Source organism: Perca fluviatilis, chromosome 4 (genome assembly GCF_010015445.1).
Source record: "Perca fluviatilis chromosome 4, GENO_Pfluv_1.0, whole genome shotgun sequence".
NCBI classification, from domain to species: Eukaryota; Metazoa; Chordata; class Actinopteri; order Perciformes; family Percidae; genus Perca; species Perca fluviatilis.
The window spans coordinates 7882050-7905385 of NC_053115.1; the positions used below are offsets into that span (position 1 = coordinate 7882050).

The window sequence follows — 23336 nt, forward strand, 5'->3', positions numbered from 1 at the left end:
TACCACGCTGAGTTTGATGCTCCATGAGCGAGTCTACGCACGGTGAACGATGCATGACTAACTGCCGAGGTCAGCCATCACCGGAAAGGTGAGTAAACAGCGTAGTGATTATGAAACCAGACCTACCACCGGTTCCATGCATCACTTACCAGGGATTAGCCAGACATGTGTGATTTGCAGAACACAGCACCGATATAGTGCTAACGTAGGAGGATTTTAAGAGTTCTGTGCGACTGATAATATTTCAGGCCATCACATTAGTTGCCTTACCAGCTATGTGATATGTGATGAAGCGATTGCAGCCTGTTTAATAAGACAATTAAATATCAATTAAAACTGTCGATAGCTGGCAACGATGATATGACGTCATTGTACACAATAAACGCAATTAGTGCTGAGAATATTTCTTATATTGGCTAAGCCTAAAAACTTAAAGGCACTGACGGGCTGCTATACGGACTTAAAACAAACAAGCTGAGGCACTCTCTACCTTACACCGTTCTGTAGCCTACTGTTGAATTCACAGGCTCAAAAGTTGTCGTTGATGGAATTAATTGATCACAATTAATAAAGTCTTCTAATGAACGTGCAAGAATCATGTGTGCATCAGCTCCACCAACAAACATTTACACATCCACATGCATCGCAGTGTGTAGCGATTTGATGCGGTCAAAAACTATTTGTGCTCCTCCGATTAACAACACCCCGTCACCTGTTGAAAGGTTCCTACCTAGATAGACATCACTCAAAAGCATGCTTGTGAAACCAGTGGACAATTTGTGTCCTACAACCAAAACCAATGAAAATGCTCTTACAATTCTTGTATTGATAGACCACTTACCAGATACAATGAATATTGCGCTACTTGCCAATGAGTGAGCATAAGGCACGAAGCAATATGTATGCAGGCAGCAGAGGACGATGAATATAATATACAGTAAATATTCAATGCAGAATATAATCCTTCATGCACGCTGCTTGACGTCAACAATGAACTACTGATAATGACTGCAATAGCTCCGAAGAGAAACTTTTAACATTGCATGTTATTAACAGTGAGTTAATTCCAGAGCAATTCACGAGTATGTGACAAAATGCATAAGAAAACTACTGCATCGCATAATCAACATACATTATAAATGTATAAAACTTAGCATTGTTGAGAGTCAGAAACTTATACCAGTTACTGCATATCAAAATATTTGCGCATGATATTTAAGGAGCTGCTTCTCTGCGATTCCCCCGAAAATAGACAGAGTGAACCGCTAGAGGGCTTTTAATTTTAACAGCATCAGTTCATGTAAACAGTGGGTGGAACGCCAGTGTGTATGCTGGGGCTAAAAGGGTTGAAGCTGAGCAACAAGTATATCATGAAAATAAATCTTTAGTAGGTTAAATGTCTTCCCTAATTATGCTGGTATCAGACCTAAGTGATCGAGAACTGGTTGGCCCTAATGTATGCAAGCAGGATCATTAAATTCCCAATGAGCCCTTACAAATGTTGTGCCTTGTTGATAAATGCAATACAGAAAAACTGAGCTGTTGTAAATCTGCCGTTCTCAAAACAAAATGTGCGTATTAAAGTATTTTCCCTTAATACATTTGGCTTGTGGTGTTCAACCAAGCCAAAAAAAAAAAAGAAGAGAAACCAAGAAATTAGGAGATGCTTGAGAGTAACATATAACTCTTCACAAATTACTGCACTAGAAGAGCAAAAGCAATTCAACAAATGGAAAGTAGAATTCGTCAGCCTGTATAGTCTAGGGTAAGGTGTTCCAGTAACGTATTTCCCCCCTATAAAAGGAGAACTGGGAATCATTTTGGAAGATTTGTTTAATAATTCAGCACAGCCTTAAACCAATTCACTTCAAGTGCCCAGATGGTATTTTTATTAGGCAAATGCTCGATGCTTGAGAGGAATAATTTACTTGCATTCCGAAAACTGGCTGGTTCTTCAGGGTACTAATTCAGTAAAACAATAATTTCATGAATATCATTGTGTTTGTGCTGTGGCAAGATGGGTGAGCAGGGGGGGCGGTATCTGGTAATGGTCACTTTATGCACTGTACTGTTGTTACTACTTAGGTTTAAAGGTAAAACAGAATGTGAATGGCCTAACTTTTGAATGCAGGAAATAGCACTGCTGGCAGGAGTATTTTTCTCTTGAGGACGTGCCACATTCAGCACACTCAGTCATTTTCCTCTTAACCCTCCTTCCTGTCAGCAGCTGGTCCCATGTGAGGAAATGACAGTGACTGATACAAAGATGTGCTGTTATTTATTAGAGGCATTGTTTATTGTACAAGGCGTATGTTTCAAATCCTTGTCATACAGTTCCTCTGCCATGTTTTCCTGGGTTTAATAAAAGCAAAAGCACAATGTCCTGAAGGGAGATGAGGGGAGTGTATTTCTGATATCTCTGACCTTAAAAAAATCCTGCCCTCTGGAAAGAAACACTGAGCTGTAGTCAACTAGATTAGAGTACTTCTTAATTATCAGTTTATTTTGAAGATAACGTTGAAAGAAAAGAAAAAAACGGAAAGAAAAAAAAAACTGTTCAGAGACCGTTTTTCAATATTGTAGGAGTTAGTGGTGGAAATAAAGCAGCAAAGTGAATGGCAGTGACAGGGGCCGACACTGGGCTGTGTTGATTGACACTGCAATACTGTCCTATTCCTTTTGATGGGATTAAATTGTCATGACCTCTCAGATATGGAAATTGAGCCACTGATCTGAGGCTTTGGAAATGTCAACATAATTAAATTGTGAGACCAGTTAAAGGCAAGGTTCACACTTTTCCCAGGCTTTATTTCAGACTACTGTACAGCAACTGTAAATGTATAAGTCTAAGTCTCAAATTGTATTTTTCTAAAGAATGAACTCAAATCTGTCCAAATGGGGCAAGACATTTTATCCTAGTTCCACATTCTTCTCTCCAGCAGAGTGATTAAGGCATTAAGCTAGAGGCAGAAAATACCTCATATATAACAATAAATGGAAACATCCTACATAAGAAATAATTAGCCTCACCTGTTTAATGAAAAAGATTTGAAGACTGAATAGGGAACATGATTTGGACACATTTCCTGTAGATCATCAAACTGGCTGATGTTATTTCATTTAATATCAACTTTATTTTACATGTACAACATACATACAGGCGACATACATAGATGATATTGAACAAACACAACAAGGTTCCTGAAACACTAATCCCTCAGTAAAAAAATAAGTAAATAATTGTAAAACCAAAGATCCTCCCACCTTACATTTTCATCCCGCAGTGGTCTATCATATAGCAGCTTTAATAAAAAGCTAATAACTCGGCAGCTCTTGCCGTTGTACCGCGGATCAGGGGCAGAGGGGGTAACTGGGGTGTGAAATAGACTCCAGTTAGCCGATGGACACATGAAAAGACTCGGATGGTTGGTTGCCACTCACACCACCGGACCCGCCTTGGCTCCATCTGAAGTGAAAATATGAACCTAAATAGCCTGGAAAATGCATCCATTCCCAATCCACCCCCAAGTGCTCATCACAGGGAGTAATTTGAAGCGCATATAGTGCACACTGCCATGCCTGCTCCTCCGTGCGGTAGGAGGGGTTGTAGTGACGCGGTTATCCAATGGGCATCGGCTTCCTCTGGACGGAGCGCAGCGCAGCACCTCTGTCTCAGCGGTACTTTTGCGCCAGACAAGTAGGGACGGTCATTCACTCAGCACCCGAAAGAGAAGAAACAGGGATCCGGGAATTACTGAGGTTAATTTGGCGCAGGAGACTCATCTCTTTCGCTTTTTTTTTTTACCCCCAACAAGCGATTTTGCAAAGATGAAGGTTGGCTGCATCATCCTGGCTTGCACCTTACTTGTGGGCACATCCTCGGTAAGATTAGTTCATTTCTGCACGTCTTTTCGGCTATAACAGTGTAGTGGAAGTGCTGCACTGCTGTTGTGCTAACTTGGGCTGTGGAGCGCGCGCATGAGCCCACGAAAGTGGCCGTGAGAGGCTCACTTTCCCCCGCAGCGTTGCGCTAAAGGCAGCATGATGCGTGTAATCGAGCTTAATACGGCGACGTTTAAGGTCAAGAATGTTTTTTTGTGTAAGTGTGGTGAAAAAAGTCACTGACAGCTCTGTTCGCTAGCCTCCCCATCCTCTCGCCCTAAATAAACTGCAGTGCATGATTGCAGAGGACAGTGGTTCCTGGAGGGGCTTCTCTTTCTGTTGGCTGCGATCAACTTCGTTTACGCACCATCATTTCTCCTGTTCTACATTTCTGGGATGAGTGGCTCAGTTGACGACTTGGTTATTTGATTTAGTGCTTATTTAAGAAGGATGGTTTTAAGGAACACATCAACAACTACGAAAGCTAACATTACTTTATTTTCAAACTTAGGCAAATAGTGCTCTAAAAACAGCTTTGCTTCCTAAATGTATGCCGTATAGCTTTGCTACATCAGCTTTGTAGATGTGCAGACAGATACTGGTTTGCTTGAATGCCGTATAATGCATCAAAGTGCAACATGTTTTCTTAATAAAAATATAAACTGATATGATGAATGATGTGCATCACATGTAGGTGTATTCTGTGGAGAATGAAATGCCTGCTGGAAGAACTGTGCCTGCAACACATAGGCTGATATTTAACCAGTATAATTAAATGCATTCAATGCAAAGGCTTCTTTCTGTGCTCTCCCTCTCTCACAGTCCAGTCAGCATGCATTAATGGATGTTTAGGTTAAACATTTCCTTCTAGCCGTAGTCATCATCTTTACAATGATTATCATTGATGTCATTATCAGGACTTGTGTCATCATTTTTATTTCATTCAACAGATGGTCATAATGATGATTATAATTCCACACTGTGGAGGTCCAAGTGCAGCATGCTGTCGTCTGCAGCAAATCACTCACTGTATCCAGAGAAACTGTTAGGTTCGATATTGCAAGACTGCAAGTCAATTTGCCAATGCTTAACAGCCCGTCTTGTTTTATTCCTCAGGGGAGTAAGGCAGTCCAGCCCCTCAAACCCCCATGCAGACCAGGCTTCTCCCAGAACTTCTACACAGTGATTGTCTCGAGAGACGTACTGCACGGTCAAAGCATTGTCAAAGGTAAGCCTGCCGCTCGCTGGATCTCATTTATTGACTGATGATATTTTCTCTTCTCTGCCCAGATGTGTCCCCAAACCTTATAGTGTGACTGAGTGAGTAAGTGTGTGTCTACACCTTGTGTGTGTGTGTGTGTGTGTGGAGGAGGTTTTCTATGACTCCTAAACACACTCTGGTTGTGGCTGTGCAACATAAGCAGCTCATCTTAAGAACAGACATGCATATGTTCAGGCAGAAAGATCCAGCTGTGATGAAGCTTGGGTTAAAGAATCTTGGGATGTGATTAACCGTGATGGGACAGCAGGTGTTTAATGCATTCTGTTCAATAGCTGTTTCTTTGATGAATGAACACCTAAATTGCACTAAAAGAAAACCAATACATTTCTTCTTTTTTGATTGACAAAGCAGCAGGCTGACAAAGCAAACTCATTTAAACGGCCCGTTCCCTACTCCCCAAACCTTTATTTTATTCCCGCTGTTTAGTGTAATACATGTTTCAGCCCTTTTATTATTTCTGTTTTTCGGAGGAAGTTAATTCTGTTTTCGTTCGCTCCATTTCTTTTCAGAGCAGGCAGTGTACTGAATCTACTGTGAGGTGATGCTGGGGCTTCTTCAGCGTGTCTCTTCTATTTGCTAGTGAATCTGCCATAATGGAAAAAAATCCCTCTCAATCACATCCTCAGGTCCTAATTTGCATAATTGTCAGATAAACAAAACCTTTGACATTAACTGGATGTGCTTCTAGAACATAGAGCAGGTTATGTCTAAACCTCTAAACTACGACTGCAACGTGGGGAAATCACCCCCAAGATGAGGGTGCTTCAGCATATTGCAGAGTTTCATATCTACACTGTGGATTTGGAGTAATATGGGCCCAATATTTAGATTGTTCCGCACTTCCTTGTATTTCTTTCCTCTGACCTATTCTACACTGGTACTCACACTCGCGGTCCACATCTCAACAACCTTGTACAATAAGCTCAGCTCTCCCCTGACACTTTGCTTTTATAGCCAAATATTTGTCTATTATTATGTGAAATGCTGTTTGCCGGGAGGAAATGGCATTCTCATTGTTACAGCTGTTTGAGCATTTTCCAGCCTGCGAGCAAAACAATTGACTTATTCTGGAGGTTATTTTGTTATTTAGGAGGCTGACAAGGACAGTGCAGCCGGTCAGTGGGGAGCGAGTTTGCCTGAAGGCGCTCGGAGCTCAAGGCTTCTGCCAGTTTGGAAATGGGCTGAGGCGTCCTTACTGACCCAAACGATGTTAACAGAGAGTGATGTGTCTAGACAGATAACGTATGTAGGTTCCTCCTCCGTGTTTGTGTGTGTTTTATGCACGTCTGTCTCAGGGGGTGGATGTTGCACATGTGACATTTCCTGGTGTACACATTAACAACTAAAAAAGGTCACAGCAAGGCTTTGATTTGCCTTATATGCTGCATCAGCTCCAGCTGTGATCCTATATTACCTTTGCTTCCAGTCTCTTGCTTTCATTTTGTCAGTCTCTGTGTTTGTTCTTCGTGAAAATCAATCTGGGAGCAATGCTGTCCTCCCAACTGGCCACTTACAGGGACAGGGGCTGCAGCATCTTACAGTAAGTCCTCATGCAATGATGAATGTGCAGGGGCTAGCCTTACTGAAGATCTGTTTTCTATACAGTGGGATACAAAGCGGGAGGAAGCCTTTAATACTAACGCCACAATATGTATAACCTCAAACTGTCACTTTTCAAGAAAATGAATGGGCTGGGGATGAGATGAGGGAGGGTCTGGGATTCTCAAGAGCTGGCTAGGGGGTTGCTGGACTACTGTGGGCCGTTGCTGTTGTCTCCCCGGAGAGATAGACAGTGAACGATGGGGGAAGGACTAAAGAGCTGTGGCCCAGCAGGTGCAGTGTGAACCTGGCCTCTGTTTCCAGTCGCTGAACAATGTGTGGACCGCAGCTCTTTTCATGCTGAGGTGGAAGGGGGAGTTTTTCTTCTTCTATTTTATTGTTTACTTTGGGACTGATTAACATTTGGGATGTAAAATTAATTTACACCAATCTAAGTTAATTGGATGTGTTAGAAAATGTTTCTTGATGTTTGTTACATACACCTTATGCACCATAGTATGTGCTTCAAGGGTAATTTCAATATTGTTCAACCCTATTTTCCCATACATGTGGGTCTAAGTGACTAACGTGAACAAAAGTCTTTGAAATTGGTCCAGTATTGAGCGAGAACGCTGTAACCAGCAGCCGCGAACCGCGCTGCGATGTAATCCTATCGGGCAAATGCTCACCGTCAATGTACGTTCACTAAAAGTGCTGTTTTTGCCAATGACAGGCTCAGGTTGTTATTATAAGTGTCTGACTACATTATGGAAAGATGGTGAAGTCCTGAAATCTTTCGAGGTGACTTGCCAGAAGACAGCGGTGTGGAACCATGGTTGTATAGTGTGGAACAGGAATGCAAGTGGGGGAGAAAAGTGTTTCGGGCTGTTTGTTGTTTTGGCGTACAGAAAGCGTGGCTTTGTGTTAGCTAAAAGATTTCCGACCGCGCATTTCTGAATTGTGCCAACAAAATGTCGAGTTACACTGATGATTTGTAATGATAGTAAATAGGTAGTGAATGCACTACATTTTGCGAAAACGTTGGTATGGTCCTTTAACCATGCTTTCTTTTCTATTGTGTCCCCTGTAGGTAAAGTGAAGTGTCTGGTTAAGACTTGAAAGGTCATTTTTGAATCGTAATGTATCATTCAGTGCCCCCTTTGGTCATTCTTCGCTGACTGGCTTTAGGTTAAAAAGGCTGTTATTGCTTTGTGGTTGACCATAAAAGACCTTTGTTTGACTAACTCACAAATCTATGCCCTGCCGCAAAGTTGTGCTGAATAAATCATCCCATGCTCCCATGGAGATGTTGGTCTAAGAGCTGGGTCAGGATTGGAGGGGGAGGCTGTGGCACACAGGCAAGCAGACAGCCGGGGCCTTGAGTCGTGGTCCGTGCAGATTCCCGCTGTGGGCAGATAAGCCATGAAAAGAAATATTCCAGTGATTGCACATCGCTGTGTAAACCATCACCTCGCTCCAAGAGCCGGAACAGACACCTAGGAACACGGACAAGGGGATGTGGCCTCAGCACAAAAGAAATTGATTTGAAATACAGTTCAGTCGGGATAGTGTCTCTTTAAGTCACTGTCAACGCATATTTGAAAAGACAGCAGTGATGAGTTTCACCCTTTGCCCCCTGGCCAGTCCTGAGAGACAGTGAACAACACTGCTCTGTGTGATTTAGATGCCGGGGGGGGTTTTTTTTGTTTTGGGGGAGAATTGTTTGTGAAAAAAAAAATTATTTTTTTTTTTTTTGTTTTTTGGGAAAATTTTTTTTTTATAGAAATTGATTTCAGTTTCTCAATGTCAGGCTTAAAAAATGCAGCAGAGGGCATCTTTGTTGTGGGCAAATGAGATAAAAAAAAGTATTGATGATACCTAAATGTTTTTTGGCAGACAGCATCACACGAGATGTGTGTATTCCTTAACCAAGCATAAAAATATCTTTTCATGAAGCCTGTGTTTTTCCACCTTGACTCCACACTGGCCTTTCAAAAGGAAATGGGCTTGTTTTCATTTTCAGTCCCTGTGTTGTCTCTTAAATCACTTGAGATGAACTTGCTCTATGAAAAAATAATGCACAATTGGGTATCTTTTTCTCGCTTCCTTCATCCCAGGGCTTTTAATTTAAAATTGGGTTTTTCTATTGCGGTTAAAAAATTGCACACGCTGTACTTTAATCGAAAAGATTAATTTAAGGAGGATCATGCCTCCATCAGCTATACGCTTTTGGCATGGATTTCCTATTGTTTAATTCCATCTCTAAAAGTTACACATACAAAATGACTTGTAACATGACCCCAATTAGACTACAGCAGGGAAATCTGGCAAAGAGCCATATCTGCTTTGAAACAGCCAGCTCGCCGTTCGCTGTGTAGAACTCCTGACTCCTAACCTACTATCCAAAGTGACAGGGCTTTCATAAGTACGTCCAGACCCAAGGACTGAGGGAGGCTGGGGTGGGGTGGGGGGATTACGTTTCCAGGCATTTGATAAGCGGGATGCCATTTTCCTCTGACTCACGAACGTCGCTCTTGTCCTCCAGAGAGTCTTTCATCTCTGCAGCCAGGACCTGCAGTCTGTGGCGAGCTGATAGAATACAGGTACAGAAGATGAGCCACATCATTTCTCTTTATCTCACCTGCCTTCTTACCAAACCAAGCTACGCTCCCATATCCCTCAAACTCCCTACAACATGACATACATGCTGAGCCAATTCCATCAAGCAAGCCACCCAAGATATAGTACCTGCCACAGCACAATCCTTTTCATCCTGTTTTGTAGTCATTTCCTCAGTGGAGGTAGTAAGTAAAAAAAGGGGTTTTGATAGATAGAAACCGGCTGTCAGCAGAAATATTATTGCCTCTTGTCAGGGGTTCCATGTAAATTTTATTAGTTCTAGTGCATTGATCGCCACTGAGCTCCTCTTGCTGTGTACTGATATTAGCTGTAGTCTGATGGTCGCTGGGTCATGGCATATGCTCTCATGGAGTTTCATTACAAAACGCGTTCATTGCTTTGCCTTCTGGTGCCCAGTTAGAGACAGGCATGATTCATCTCGACCTCCTTGCATGTAGACATGGGAAGCTGTCAAGAAACGAACCTGACGGCTAAGACTCCTGCAGCATTTTACAAGTGCTGTTTGTGTTTGCACTCTACTGGGTGAGATTATGGTAATAGATCTACATTTCCTGACAAAACAGAGGTGAGCTAATTGTGCCCTAAATTCTGACTTTCAAACCTCAGATTTTATTTGCAAGGGCTGATGGCTGTGGGTTAAAACATGGAGTGATTATAAGGTGGAAAAAGAATAAACTAGGCACTTCTGATGGTGTTAGCCAAAAAAGAGAGTCCTTGGCAAGGGATTAACAGATAAGAAAGAGGAGGAAGTTGGAGGAGGAACAAGTGAGTTACTACTCTATTTCTGGAGCGGAGGCAAGAGTAAATCTATCAAAAAAACATGCATGGACTGAGTTTAAAGTTTCTTTTGTAATTCTTAGAAAGTGTCTGCAAATTACAGTTTAACCCTCCTGATGAATGCCTCTCTTTACGTGCACTATCACAGAAAGTTTAAAAAAAAGCAGTCTTTTGAAGAAATGAACACCACATCTTCCATTTATGACCATTGATAACCTTGAATACTATTTGCATTTGTTATCGAAAACCTTTTCTCTAATTGGCTCCCTCACAATCAATGTGTATTAGTGCTTTGCATCTCTGTGCCCGTTAACGATCGGTGGCATTGATTAAGACTCTATTGGCTCTTTTGTTGTAATGCTGAAATGAACAATTTTCCCACCAGGAGACCTCTGCTTCACCTTTTAGCTGTAAGTGTAACCCACAATCTACCAGTTCATTACAAAGTCCCCCTTCTAGGCTTGTGGGATTTACATGCATCTGAATACAAATTAGGTCTTTATTATTGAAGTGGTGTTTCTTCAGCTCAAATTAGTCACTTATGTTATCCTGCTTGTTTGTATTGTCATGACAGTGCACACTTCAGTGTCATTTAGGTAGAAAATTATTATTGCAATTAATAGAAAAAAGAGGGAGAGAGTGGGAGCTCAGTGCAAACCTTGCTTGTCAGAAAATAATGTGTAAAGCTGTGTTTAAACCAATTTTCCATTTCCATTATCATCAGTCTAAAATGGTGGCCTTTCAATGATACAATAGAAATGAAATACACACAAATAAAAAGCAAGAATTGAAATATTGTGTAGAGTACAGTACAGGCCAAAAGTTTGGACACACCTTCTCATTCAATGTGTTTGTTTATTTTCATGACTATTTACATTGTAGATTCTCACTGAAGGCATCAAAACTATGAATGAACACATATGGAATTATGTACTTAACAAAAAAGTGTGAAATAACTGAAAACATGTCTTATATTTTAGATTCCTCAAAGTAGCCACCCTTTGCTTTTTTTGATAACTCTGCAAACCCTTGGTGTTCTCTCAATGAGCTTCATGAGGTAGTCACCTGAAATGGTTTTCACTTCACAGGTGTGCTTTGTCAGGGTTAATTAGTGCATTTTTTTCCCTTATTAATAAAAAAAGCAAAAGGCGGCTACTTTGAAGAATCTAAAATATAAGACATGTTTTCAGTTATTTCACACTTTTTTGTTAAGTACATAATTCCATATGTGTTCATTCATAGTTTTGATGCCTTCAGTGAGAATCTACAATGTAAATAGTCATGAAAATAAAAAGGAAACGCATTGAATGAGAAGGTGTGTCCAAACTTTTGGCCTGTACTGTATGTCTTTTCAGTCTTTCATCTACCAATGTGACCATAAGCAGGTAGTTTCTCTATTCAATTGCCTTCAAACCTGGCCTGAATGTTATACTGTGTTCTATTTACCTCCGAACTCCGAAGCCGGAGCTGCAAATGATGTCACACCTGAGTTGAATCCATTCCATTTACAAGTCGGATTTATCATTGTGGGGATAGCTCAAGCCAGGTTAGCCATTTCTAGCAATACCAATAGTTAACGCATTACGCTGTTTTTTGTGCATACAAACAGCGAAGCAACATGTCCACAGATAGAAGTTGGACAGGACTGTGTGTATGACTGATTTAGTGAGACACAAATAAGACAGAAGTGCTAATAACTGTATGTTACTACAGCTTTCACAACTGTTGATGCACGGGGCATCCATGTTGGAATATGAACTCGGGGTACTCGGAGGTTGTCCGAGTTCCGAGCTCGGAAATTCGAGGTCAGGGGGCGGGTTTCTGACTTTGACCTCGGAAAATCCGACTTCCGAGTACAGATGGAACGCACTATTTGAGTCTTATGTGAAACTTCTGGGTATGTTATAATTACTGGAGTGAATTTTTTATAAACTCAGGCAGTTGGAGAGGATCCACAAGTCCTCAGATGCATCCTGTGCTTTCCTGGACCCCAAGAGGGCAGGTGGGGGAGGAGGGGAGTAGGAGACTGAGGACAGGCGGAGTTGGAGTGTCGGGCAAGTTACCTGAAAACTGTAATCAGCCACTCATCACACATTACTCATTAACTACATTACTTTGCATTACTCAGCAGATTACTTGTTACTTTACTTTTTTACTCAGCCCAGCTCCATCACATGTTGCTTTAAACAAGCTTCCACGCCCACTCGGCTCATCTTTTGTTTTTAAAGTGTAGAAACGGAGACATTGTGGTTTAACAAGCAGTCCTACAATTTAGAGGGATTTACTAAGCTGCGGTGTTCACACACAACCACCATCCAACTCTTTACAAAACTAGGTGATGTGGGCTTAGAAGCGGAGCGTCTGGCCTGCCCGACTCGCAGATTATATTTTGTTATTATTTATTTACCTTTTATTTAATCAGGAAAATTTTGATTAAAAATCTCTTTTTCAAGAGTGTCCTGGCCAAGACAGGCAGCAGTACAACCACACATACGTACAAACACCAAATACACAAAAAACACTAAACACATAAAACAACTGAATCAGCAAATCCCTCAAAGTCAACCACAATCCTAAACACATCGGGCAAAACATCTGCAGCCAGATGTGGCTGCCTCCAAGTCAATCAAAATCCTCTTAAAAGCGACCAATGAGACCAGCTCAATACGTTTCATAGATTCCTGTAACTTGTTGAAGGTAGAGGGAGCAGCAAACCTAAACACCTTTTTCCCCAGTTCAGTTCTAACCTTTGGAACAGACAGAAGGAAAAGATCCTGGGAATGAAGATTGAAAGTCTCTACTTTGTACTTTACAGAACAATCACATGTTTTTTAAGCTAGTATCTACCTTCCACTCCAGGCACACCTACAGTTAAACTGCATGCTTCTCTTTTCTGGGGTTGTCCTTATGAAAAGGATCTGTTGTCTGTGGTGCTGTAGAGGAGACATACACGATATTGGTCGCCGGGGCCGCAGCGCATCCAGAATGCAGCGCAGACGAGTCCAGTGGAAAAGAAGGGTAACACCTCCATCCCCTGTGATAAGATAACACATACCAGCCCAGTCTGTCAACTGAACGCACAGAGGCTAAACTGATATTAACCCTCCATCAAATTCCTGTTGAGACAGCGAACACGCTGATCCTCATGTGCAAATCTTTACAGTAAGCGTTAAATGAAGGATGAGCTGTGAGAATTTATGAGAATCTCCACTTAATCTAGCTGCCCTCTTGCTCAGCTAGGCCTTTTTGTTTTCCTCCCCGACCCCCTCTTCATTCCTGAGTCAGAGACTCAAAGTGACATATTGCCTCTCACTTTATTGATGAATTACGGCCAAGCAGTTTGACCTTGTGTTGCCACTTGACCTCTCATGTTCTCCAACACTCATATCCTCAGTCTGCAGCACTGGAGGAGATGAAAAACATGGCCCAATCTAAATGATTTACGTTTGGCTCGACTCAGCACATAGATCCTTTTGCGCTGCTGAATGCATCTCCAGAGGGCCACTCTGTATTGTACTGTACCGCCATTTCTGAAGCCACAAGGCTTTTGCTATTCTATCGCCTTAATTAAAAGACTACACTGTCAACATGCCTTTGTTCTACAAACTCTAATATCAAAAAGGTCCCTTGCCATAGAGCAGCTTGTGCCGTACTTTGTCCTATGGATTAATTCAGCCTGGAATCTATAATTGATCAGGGCGCCTGCGTGCTCTTGTTTTTACCATATTTTCTTGTTCACTTTTGTTTAATGTGTTACCACACAGTTATTTATTTATATGTGCACGGAGTATATTTTGTGCATTGTGTGTGTTTGTGTTCTTGTGTATGAATGTGTTTGTAGGCAGCGCTCCATCCAGAGAGTGATTATCTTAAATGGAGAAATTAAAGGATTACAAACCAGCCCAGTAATCCAGCTGTCAATCTCACGACTCATTAGTAAGCAAAGGAAAGGGATGAGGGAGAGAGAGATGTACAGCACACTAAGGGAGAGAGAGAGAGAGAGAGAGAGAGAGAGAGGGAGTCATACCTGTTTAGAGTGGTAAAGCTGTAAACTTGTCAATCAAATAGGAAGAAAGGTTTTCTGTATTTCCATATTAATTAACAACTTTCCTCACGAAAATGGAGGCACTGATTTCACCTCAGCAGTGGATATGAAATGACTCACAGTTAAATAAATACTTTCACTGTGTTTTCGCTGTAAAATTCAATAGTCCACAGACTGTTGGACCGTTTTATTATAAATTGCACATTTTTGTGTTAATATACTGAATGAAAGCAACAGGAGGCTTTGATATTTCTCATAATTTCTATTCAAAATCTGATTATTTGCACTCTTGATTGCTGCTCCGTTCTATGCTCACAAGCTGGCTGTTATAAAAAGAAGTGTTGTCACGCTACCCAACTGCTTGGATTGATTATATTAAACTGCATTAGGATATCCACTGGAATGTGACTCCTTACATTACATTTTTAAGGATTAACATTGTTGTTTTACCTCTTACTAGTAAAAAGTCATATAACAAGTGCTACCAGAGTTTATTTGGGGCTTGTTTCACATTTGCTGATATTCACAGATTTAAATAGCAAATGAATGAGAGCAACTACAATGGCGTATACAGCTACATATAAACTGTGTGTGTGTGTGTGTGTGTGTGTGTGTGTGTGTGTGTGTGTGTGTGTGTGTGTGTGTGTGTGTGTGTGTGTGTGTGTGTGTTGCAGATTAGCCTTGGTATTGAAAGATATACAGTGTCCCTGCCATTTTTCACCAGGCTCTGAGGCACATAAAAGAAACAGTTTGGGAAACGATGGCACCATAAAAGAAAATAGAAACACAAATCCTGACTCCATCATGGAAAAAAAAGGGGGAAATTGCATCTCCTATGGCGGTGAAGCTTTTTGGATTTGATTGTATCAATTTGCTGTCTATTTTGATCTAAAAAGTGGGCTGTATGCAGGCTTATTTGCCCAGTGACTTGTGAATGCTCACCGCTGGGAACTATTTCTTATGCAGCTCATCTCAACTTATTTAATTCAAAACTCACCATTCTCTGTGTTTTTACATTTTTCACAGATTGTACTTTTGCCCATTTAGGTGTTGAGTTTGAATCTATTTCCTCCAGCGAAACTTTCCAAATAGGATTTAGAGGAAGCTGTTGCTTTTAATCTTGTTGAAATGACAAGGTCTAGACAAGGTTTTTAGGTGTATTTCTGCTAAATGTGTGTTACCTCTTGAGCAATGATTGGCTTGCTTTGTTGAAAACATACCATTGTTACTATAGCAGAGGGGACTCCGTCACACTTTCTACACACTGTTTGTTTGAAAGAGCTCATTCTGGTTGGATTCAGATGGCTGATTTAAACATCACGATACGGGACCATGCTCCATCCTGTTGTGATGCAGATTTGTCTGTGGGAGGCCGACACATCTGCAAACATGCTTTGCTGACCAGAATAAAAAGAAGATATTCTGCCGCAGAACTTTAACACGACTTAATCCATTCTGTTTCCCTCTCATTGCCAGCTCTAATGTCAGTAAAGAATTTAATCTTTTTATGTTTTTATTGCTTACTTTGCTTTCTTACCATGAACACATTATCTCAGCTGTCTGTATGTCTGTTTCTCTCCCTCGAAACCTGTGGGAGCTCATCATTCTACCTCTGACTCCTTTATGAATCCATTTCCTTAAAAAACCTAGACACCAACAAAGCACGACTTACTTGTCTGAATATATATTTAGAGCTGCACTCACACAAGAGCAGGACACAACTTGTATCCCATGCACACATCCACACACACGCACGCACACACACACACACACACACACACACACACACACACACACACACACACACACACACACACACACACACACACACACACACACACACACACACACACACACACTTTAACACTTACTGTAGATTTTAATTCATTGTAGCAGAGGCCCCTGTAGGTATACACACAGATGTTAAATGTGCCATTATGCTATTAGCTTTGACCTCCTGATGCTAATCCACCTGCAGACATGTATATTTCTATAGCTCTGCTAGGGAATGTGCACACAGTTAAACTGCCAGGAGAAAAAGAGATGCATTTCTAAACCTGATTGTGCCTTTTGTACTGCTTTCTCACTTCTTGACATATTTGTGTGTGAATTGGATCGAGGCATACTGTAAATACCCATGAGAAGATAATAGCCATTGGCCAGCAACACTCAGAAATCCACATGAAACATCATTTCCGTGCCAAAGATGTCCCAGTTGCTCTCACAAACCTGTCTTTTGTTCCATCTGCATAACAAGTTGTGTTTAAAAAAAGAAAATGTGCTTAAGACTGATGTTTGGCATCCCAGGCTTTATTTAGTAAGGAGCTGGTAATTCATAGAAGTACAGAGGAAAATCTGGGGTTGAGAACCCACTTTTTTGAAATATGGGAGCAAATCAATAGAGCCCTCATTTTTGCTGGCAACGTGCAGACACATGCTGGTAGCATCGATCACAGCTTCAGAAGAATCACAGTTTTCCTCCCCTGCTCCACTCTGTCTCTCTGTGTGCCCACCCTCCCCTCTCCATCACTTTCTCATGTCTCTTTTCTCTTTGTGGCCCCGTATAGGTTTTCAGATAAAAATAATAGCTCTGAGAACCAACAGAGAACAGAGGCATAGAGGAGGAGGAGGGGGGTGGTGGTGCTGGTGACAGTGTTTGCGCTCTGCGCCACAACCCAGCAGTGAGACAATAAAAGGCAGTCTAACTAACTGTGGCCTCTGGGAATAGAAGCCTTCTCATTGCCATAAACAGCAATTTAACATGGGTAAAAGAAAAAAACTGGATGCAGCCATTGCTGTGTCATAATGATTACAACCACCATAGGGCTGTGGCAAAGTGATTGATGGCTGTTACATTCAGGCACCTATTTTAAATGCAGCATCGAATTTATAGCTTTGTAAACCAATCTAAAATCAAGGCTAACCCAAATGATGACACGCCAGAGATGCCACAGATAAATGAAAGATGTTTGACACCAGTTCTGTAGTTTGGTGCTTATTTATTGCTGCGCCTGTGTTTGTTAAAAGCAGAGAGATTGTTATGCTGATGGAATTTGCATACAATGGCTCATGTCTGTACCTAAGCATGTAGGCTTTTGATTTGCAGCCCACAGGTTACTGTCTGAACATGCTGTAGTCATTTCGAATCTAGCCGTCTGCATTCTAACCAGAGGACATGGAAAGCTTTGAACAGCTCTCTAAAAGTATCATTATGAAGCGGAGAGTTAAATGTCCTGGTTGAATAAGCTGTGTTGCCCTGCAGGGCAATAGGCTTACAGTGTATAACTCACCTGTCATGAATAAAACAATCACAATCCGTAGATATCTGGTGGGTTTTCTGATTTCATGTGGTGATTCACAGCTTGATTTGCATTTTTGTTTTTTTTCCAAGATTATATTAAACCACTGAAATACCACATGATGCTTTGACCACAGCGATTTCTTTCTGCCTGTTATTGTTAACTGATAGCTTTTCTTTCTTGTGTCAGGTTCAGGGCCCCTTAGAGCTCATTATTGTAGAGCTAGGTTGGATGTTGGCAACAATACAAGACCTTCTTCCACCTTCAGGCCCTGCAGCATGTTAGATGAACAAGGAGGAGTTGGAAGAAGGCCTGAGCATCAGTGAAGTCATGTGTGTAATCAACATACTCTAGCAAGCTGCATAACAGTGTATGCTAAAGAGTAAAGAATTACCTTAAACTGTGGGGCAGTTCCATTTGCGTTAAACATGTACAGTACTTGGCATTGGGAGTTAATTTCCATGGCAATCCAGTACTATCTGTGATATCGAGTCTTTGTAAAGATGTTAAAGTCAGATCAAACAGGTTGTTGATGAATAGGGATGCAACGATTATACATTTTGTTGGTACGATTATAGCTGAAAAATAATCACGGTTTCACGATTATCACAACTATTATGCATTAATTCATTTCACTGCTAATGTATGAAATAACATGAACACTTTAGATTTGTATTTATTGCTGTCTTTTGAAACAGAAACAACCGTAACAATTTTGAATGTTTTGAAAATGATTATATGATCGATCATCAACCTTTTTATTTAAATTCATTTTAAAAAGATTAGAGACTAGAGGTGAATCAGTCACACCACAAACAAAGACAGTGCTTTCCTTCTTGAGAAGAAGTTGGCCCTTTTTAGAGCTTGCTAGCTGGTGTCTAAACTTGAAGGAGCTGCTAGACAAGATTCACCTGTCACAGGGAGATGCGCAGCATGTTGCCAAGGATTAAATGCGATGGAGAGATCTCCTTGCAGCCCACAGGGGATGAAGAGGAGTAAGTAAGTAACGTTAAGGGCCGTTACAGAGTCAACGCATCGGTACGCATACGCGTCCGCAAGACTAATGTGTCGTCCCAGTTTTTGATACATGACACGCCGATGCGCACAATACTATGCGTTGTCGGTGGGGGGCGACACCGCACGTATTGTACATTCAAAATATTGAATCAACTTAGCTGAGCAAATTCATCAAACATAGGACTACTGAGTCACATTTTTCGGTATGTATCAACGTTGTGTGTGTGTAGTCTATGCTGTGTGCCCTCCTCAAGAGGCGAGAGAGAGACCCAAATGTATCTATATATTTTTAAAACCTGCTAAACCATGTTTAAGCGACCTTTTATCAATGTATTGGTCAGTGCTACCCAATCGTAGCATACTGTACTGGTGGGGAAACACGCCAGCATCTGATAAACAGAAGTCAGCCAGCCAGCCAGCTGCTCCCTGACAAGAGCCATTCTCCGGGAGGGTCTGGCTCTGCCGACCGAACACCGTGGAGCTCTCTGCTACCCCCTATTGCGTGGGCGGTGTATTGCATTTCACGCATCGCCCGTGACGCTTGGGTCTACTTGCGTCCGCTGTTTAGACTATATATGTGTCCCGGCCCATATGAAAGGGAGCGCGTCGCTCGCGTTGCTTGTTCGCGTTGACTCTGTAACGGTGCAGATCCACTTGTCCGTGCGACGCTTCTGTCGCGTCGCGCCCCGCTCTATTCCTATGGGTGACGTCAAGCGACTTCACCGCTCCTGCAAAGCATTCCGGGAAGGCGGCGCTACATTTGAAAAAATGCTGCGCGTCAAAAAGCTGTGTGTCGCAAAAGTCGCAAAAGTGGATCTGTACCGTAACGACTGTCGGGTGGTGTCGCAACGTCATATAGCCATGGTTGATGCTCCACGCCCCTAACCAGCAGCTGATTGGACGAACGCGTGACGTGGGTGTGGCTACTCGAGAATTTCAACAGAGTGTCATGGCGGCTCGTTGAGAATACGATCTCGTATTTTACAAAAATAGTTCACCGAAATGTGTTTCTGAAAACATTTTAAGCGAGAAATAGGCCATGCAGTTGCTGAATATGTCTTCATTTCAGATCAACAAAGGTCAGTTTGAAAGATTTTCGTCTACTTCTACTGGATAGTTGCGTCGCGTTCAACGCGATTCATTTGCATAAAGCTGGGCATCGGCAAGCTTTTTGACGCGCAGCATTTTTTCAAATGTATCGCCGCCTTCCCGGAATGCTTTGCAGGAGCGTTGAAGTCGCTTGACGTCACCCATAGGAATAGAGCGGGGCGCGACGCGACAGAAGCGTCGCACGGACAAGTGGATCTGCACCGTAACCCCACAGTCACATTAGCTACAAGAGACAGAGACAAAGCGACAGGCTACCATTCATTTTCAATGGGAGTGGCCGTTTGCCAGCGACAAGCGACGAGCTCGCCGCTGCCATGAGCAAGGCAGGGCCAAAATAGACAAAGAAGTCTATTTTATGCAAATGTTTGCGATACGGCGCGCCGTAGCGACAATCGGAGCGTGAGGGCAGCGTGACGTATGTCAGTGGCTCGAGTCGAAGAAAATAATTAAAGATGGCGGAAAACACTTCAGGACATCGTATTTCTGTACATATCTGATATGTTTGGCATTTTATCTCATATATTTTGTTACTTTTATCGAGAAATAAATACTTTTAAATCCAAAAACATCGTTCTTGTGACTTAACAATACCTCTGAAGTAACGTTTAAGACGTGCTTGAAGGTAGCACCGGAGAATTTCTGTTTACTGTTGCCAAGCAACCATGAGTAGGCTAGGCACGCCCAGGAGCGCCCACAAGCGAGTGCATGTCGCTCTCTTTTGTAGCTAATGTGACTGTGGGGTAACGGCCCTAAGGGTAACGTCAGTGACACGATTGAGCTGTTGCGGAGTTTTGCCTCGTACAAACGTAACGCTATTGTCAGCTCGCTCACTGTAAAAGCAAACGTCGACTTCTGACTCGTTAGCTGTTAACTGTAACGTTACCGTTAACCTTAAAAAGGCCAACGTTAGCTAACTGGTGACGTTAACAAGCTAACAAACAACGTGACGACAGCTGCAGCTGTCCTGAAGTCAGCGGCTGGCTCTGCTCTGTGTTTTCCTGGTGTTTGCTAACTTTATTTAACGTAAAAAAAAATTGCAGCAGTAAGTTATTACACCACGGTGAGCCACATTCATATCGAATCATAGCTGTGGGATACTTGCTTGTTTCCTGCTTGAACATCTTGGCTTGATAGCAGGCCTGTTAGTGATAGCACTAGCATAACCTAGTCATTCATGTTCCAGGAAATGACTATATAATTATTCAGAAATTGCTGATAGCTCCGTTTCTGTGGTCATTCTTTAATTTTCATTAGATTGTATGGCAATAAAAATTAAGACAATTGCTGATGGCCTACAGCTTTCCTTTTTTTGTGCTAATCTAATGTGGAAATTGTGTTTTGGTGGTTTGGTTATATATGAGGAGGTTTTGGGGATTTAGTTTTGCATGTCTGATGGAAGCCACTTGTTCAACAACCTGAATAGTGAATATGTTTGTGCGTGTTAACAGATTTAGCGCTTTGTCTCATTCACGTGTATCCTGCAATACATTTTTTTTATCACACAGGTAAAGAGAGCTGCCATCTTAACGGGAAAAGTAATTCAAATAAACTGCTACAAGGGTAGAAAGGCTGAAAGGTTAAGCCAATTAAATTATTGTAATAGCTGCATTTTAAGGCCTTGCCTCAATATTTATACCATTTGTGGTGTGGTGTATGTTAATGCAGTTTGGAGAAGGCCACACAGGTGCACACATTCCAAAATTACTTATTACTCCTAGTTAATCCTAGTAAACATCTGAATAGCCTCTCTTCAATCCTAATTCACTGCGTGTGTTTTTCATTCTAATTTAATCAAATCATAGCATTCATTTCTCAGCTGCCAATGGAGGGGAAAATGCAAAAGAATCGCCAACTTTGTTTTGGTGATAGGCATAAACAGAGGCTGCCTATGCCAAAATGTAAGATGTACCCTGCAAGTATTTGAAGATGCCTTTTTCACAGCTATTCACATATTTAATATGCAAAAGCTACATCTACATTTTAACTGTATGAACTGCATCCAAAAACAATTCAGATAGTTACATACTGTATATGCAGACAAATTCTTGCTTTAGAGATTGTAAAGATGGTGACAAATTGGACAGAGTGACCATCTACACTGAATCTGCGCATGCACACACACACTGATAGAGAGAGACAAGATCATTTTATTTGCTGGTGTAATTCTATCAAGCAAAGACATCATCAGTAATAGATCACACATGGATCACTCCTCTCCTCTCCTCCTGCGTTTTTATTTTCTCCTTTTCTTCCTTTTGAAAGACTTTTAGATCCAATTTGCGGTCTCTCTGTGCCTGCGTTGCCATCTTTCTCAACTTATTCAGCAGCCTGAAGCTCTGTGTGAACTTCTCTTCACACTCGGGAGATTGTATCTGTCGTTCTACGGTTAAATGGAGCAAACGGGATAAGATGTTGACAGTGGACATCCTTTTTCACTATCTTATAGAACATATAACTGTGTACACACACACAGATGTATTTCTGTGTGTGTACATGTGGAACTGTGTGTGCGCACGCATGCTTAAGCTCCCCCCCATTTTCAATAATCTTACCACACACCACCACAAGTCAGAAGCAGGGCTCTTGCAGGCTGCATTCTAAATACTCTCAAGGCTGGAGGCAAAGCAACATGAATTTCAATGAATTATTAAACAAGATTATTTATTTACTTCCTCCGCACCTTGAACCACCTAACTGGCAAATCTACATAGCATTTTTTCGAACCTGTGGCACATCTGTATGCATGCTTTACTCTCTGAACATTTTCTTTAGGATGCCGAGTTAAGTCTATCTCCTGTACACCTTTTGGGAATCAGCCCAGTGGACTTTGAAATGTGTAGTACTTTAATTCAAATGGCCTTTGATTGTACATTGCACTGTGCTTATCTACATAAAGAGATTGATTTTAAAATGCCAATTAGCATAAATTGTTTTGTGGCCATCGAGTGCTGCCTCTGAATTTTTGGTTTGTTTTAGATTAATGGCATTGTGTGAATCAAGTGGTGTTGTTCTGGTGGGTGAGGGTGTGCCAAATGTATGTGTGTGTGTGTGTGTGTGTGTGTGTGTGGGTGTGTCAGACTATGTTGGCAGTGGGAAAGAGAGATGAATAAGCGAGCAGAGCACTGGAGCCCTGCCAGCCCGTGAGACTCCGGCGCACTGCAGATGAGCCAAACCTCCATCCATTCACATGGAGCGCTTCATGGTGGGGCGACGACATGCTCCCAGCGTCTGTCTGTCTGTCAGAATTGATGTGCCGCTATATGTCGATGTGTACTGTAATTCCGTAGCAGTTTCCATTAACAGTTATTGTGCTATCTTAAAGGCATGATTAATTATCGATCTTAAAGCCTACCTAAGCCAACAACCTTGGTTTTATTATGAAGTTTAAATGACAAAATCTTGCCAATCTTATGGTAAACATCATTATGTATTTATAAAACCCTGGCCAGGATCATTAACAGCACAGCATACATCAAACATGGCAAAGCAATAAATAGCAAACAGCCCACGTGTAACTGAAGCGCAGAGGTGTGACCTATGCAAATAGCACACACATGCAATGTAAATCAAGTTAAATGAGATGACACCTCCATTTCTGCTCTCTGAGCCGACCTGTACAGGTTTCTTTATCTCTTCAATCATCCAGTTTGATAAGGAGTTTGAGAGTGTTGTGTGTGTGTGTGTGTGTGTGTGTGTGTGTGTGTGTGTGTGTGTGTGTGTGTGTGTGTGTGGGGTAAGAGACATC

At 41.8% G+C, this 23336-nt stretch overlaps 1 protein-coding gene across 2 annotated transcripts in view; it reads left to right on the plus strand.

Annotated features, from left to right (window-relative positions):
• The first annotated feature begins 3702 nt into the window (after positions 1–3702).
• cdh4 (cadherin 4, type 1, R-cadherin (retinal)) overlaps positions 3703–23336 on the plus strand; it is a 230280-nt gene continuing 210646 nt past the window's right edge. For both annotated transcript variants that reach the window (XM_039798604.1, XM_039798605.1), the window contains exons 1-2: positions 3703–3882; positions 4999–5110. In XM_039798604.1, coding sequence (XP_039654538.1) covers positions 3829–3882; positions 4999–5110 — 166 coding nt within the window. In that variant the 5' untranslated portion in view covers positions 3703–3828. The remainder of the gene's footprint in view (positions 3883–4998; positions 5111–23336) is intronic.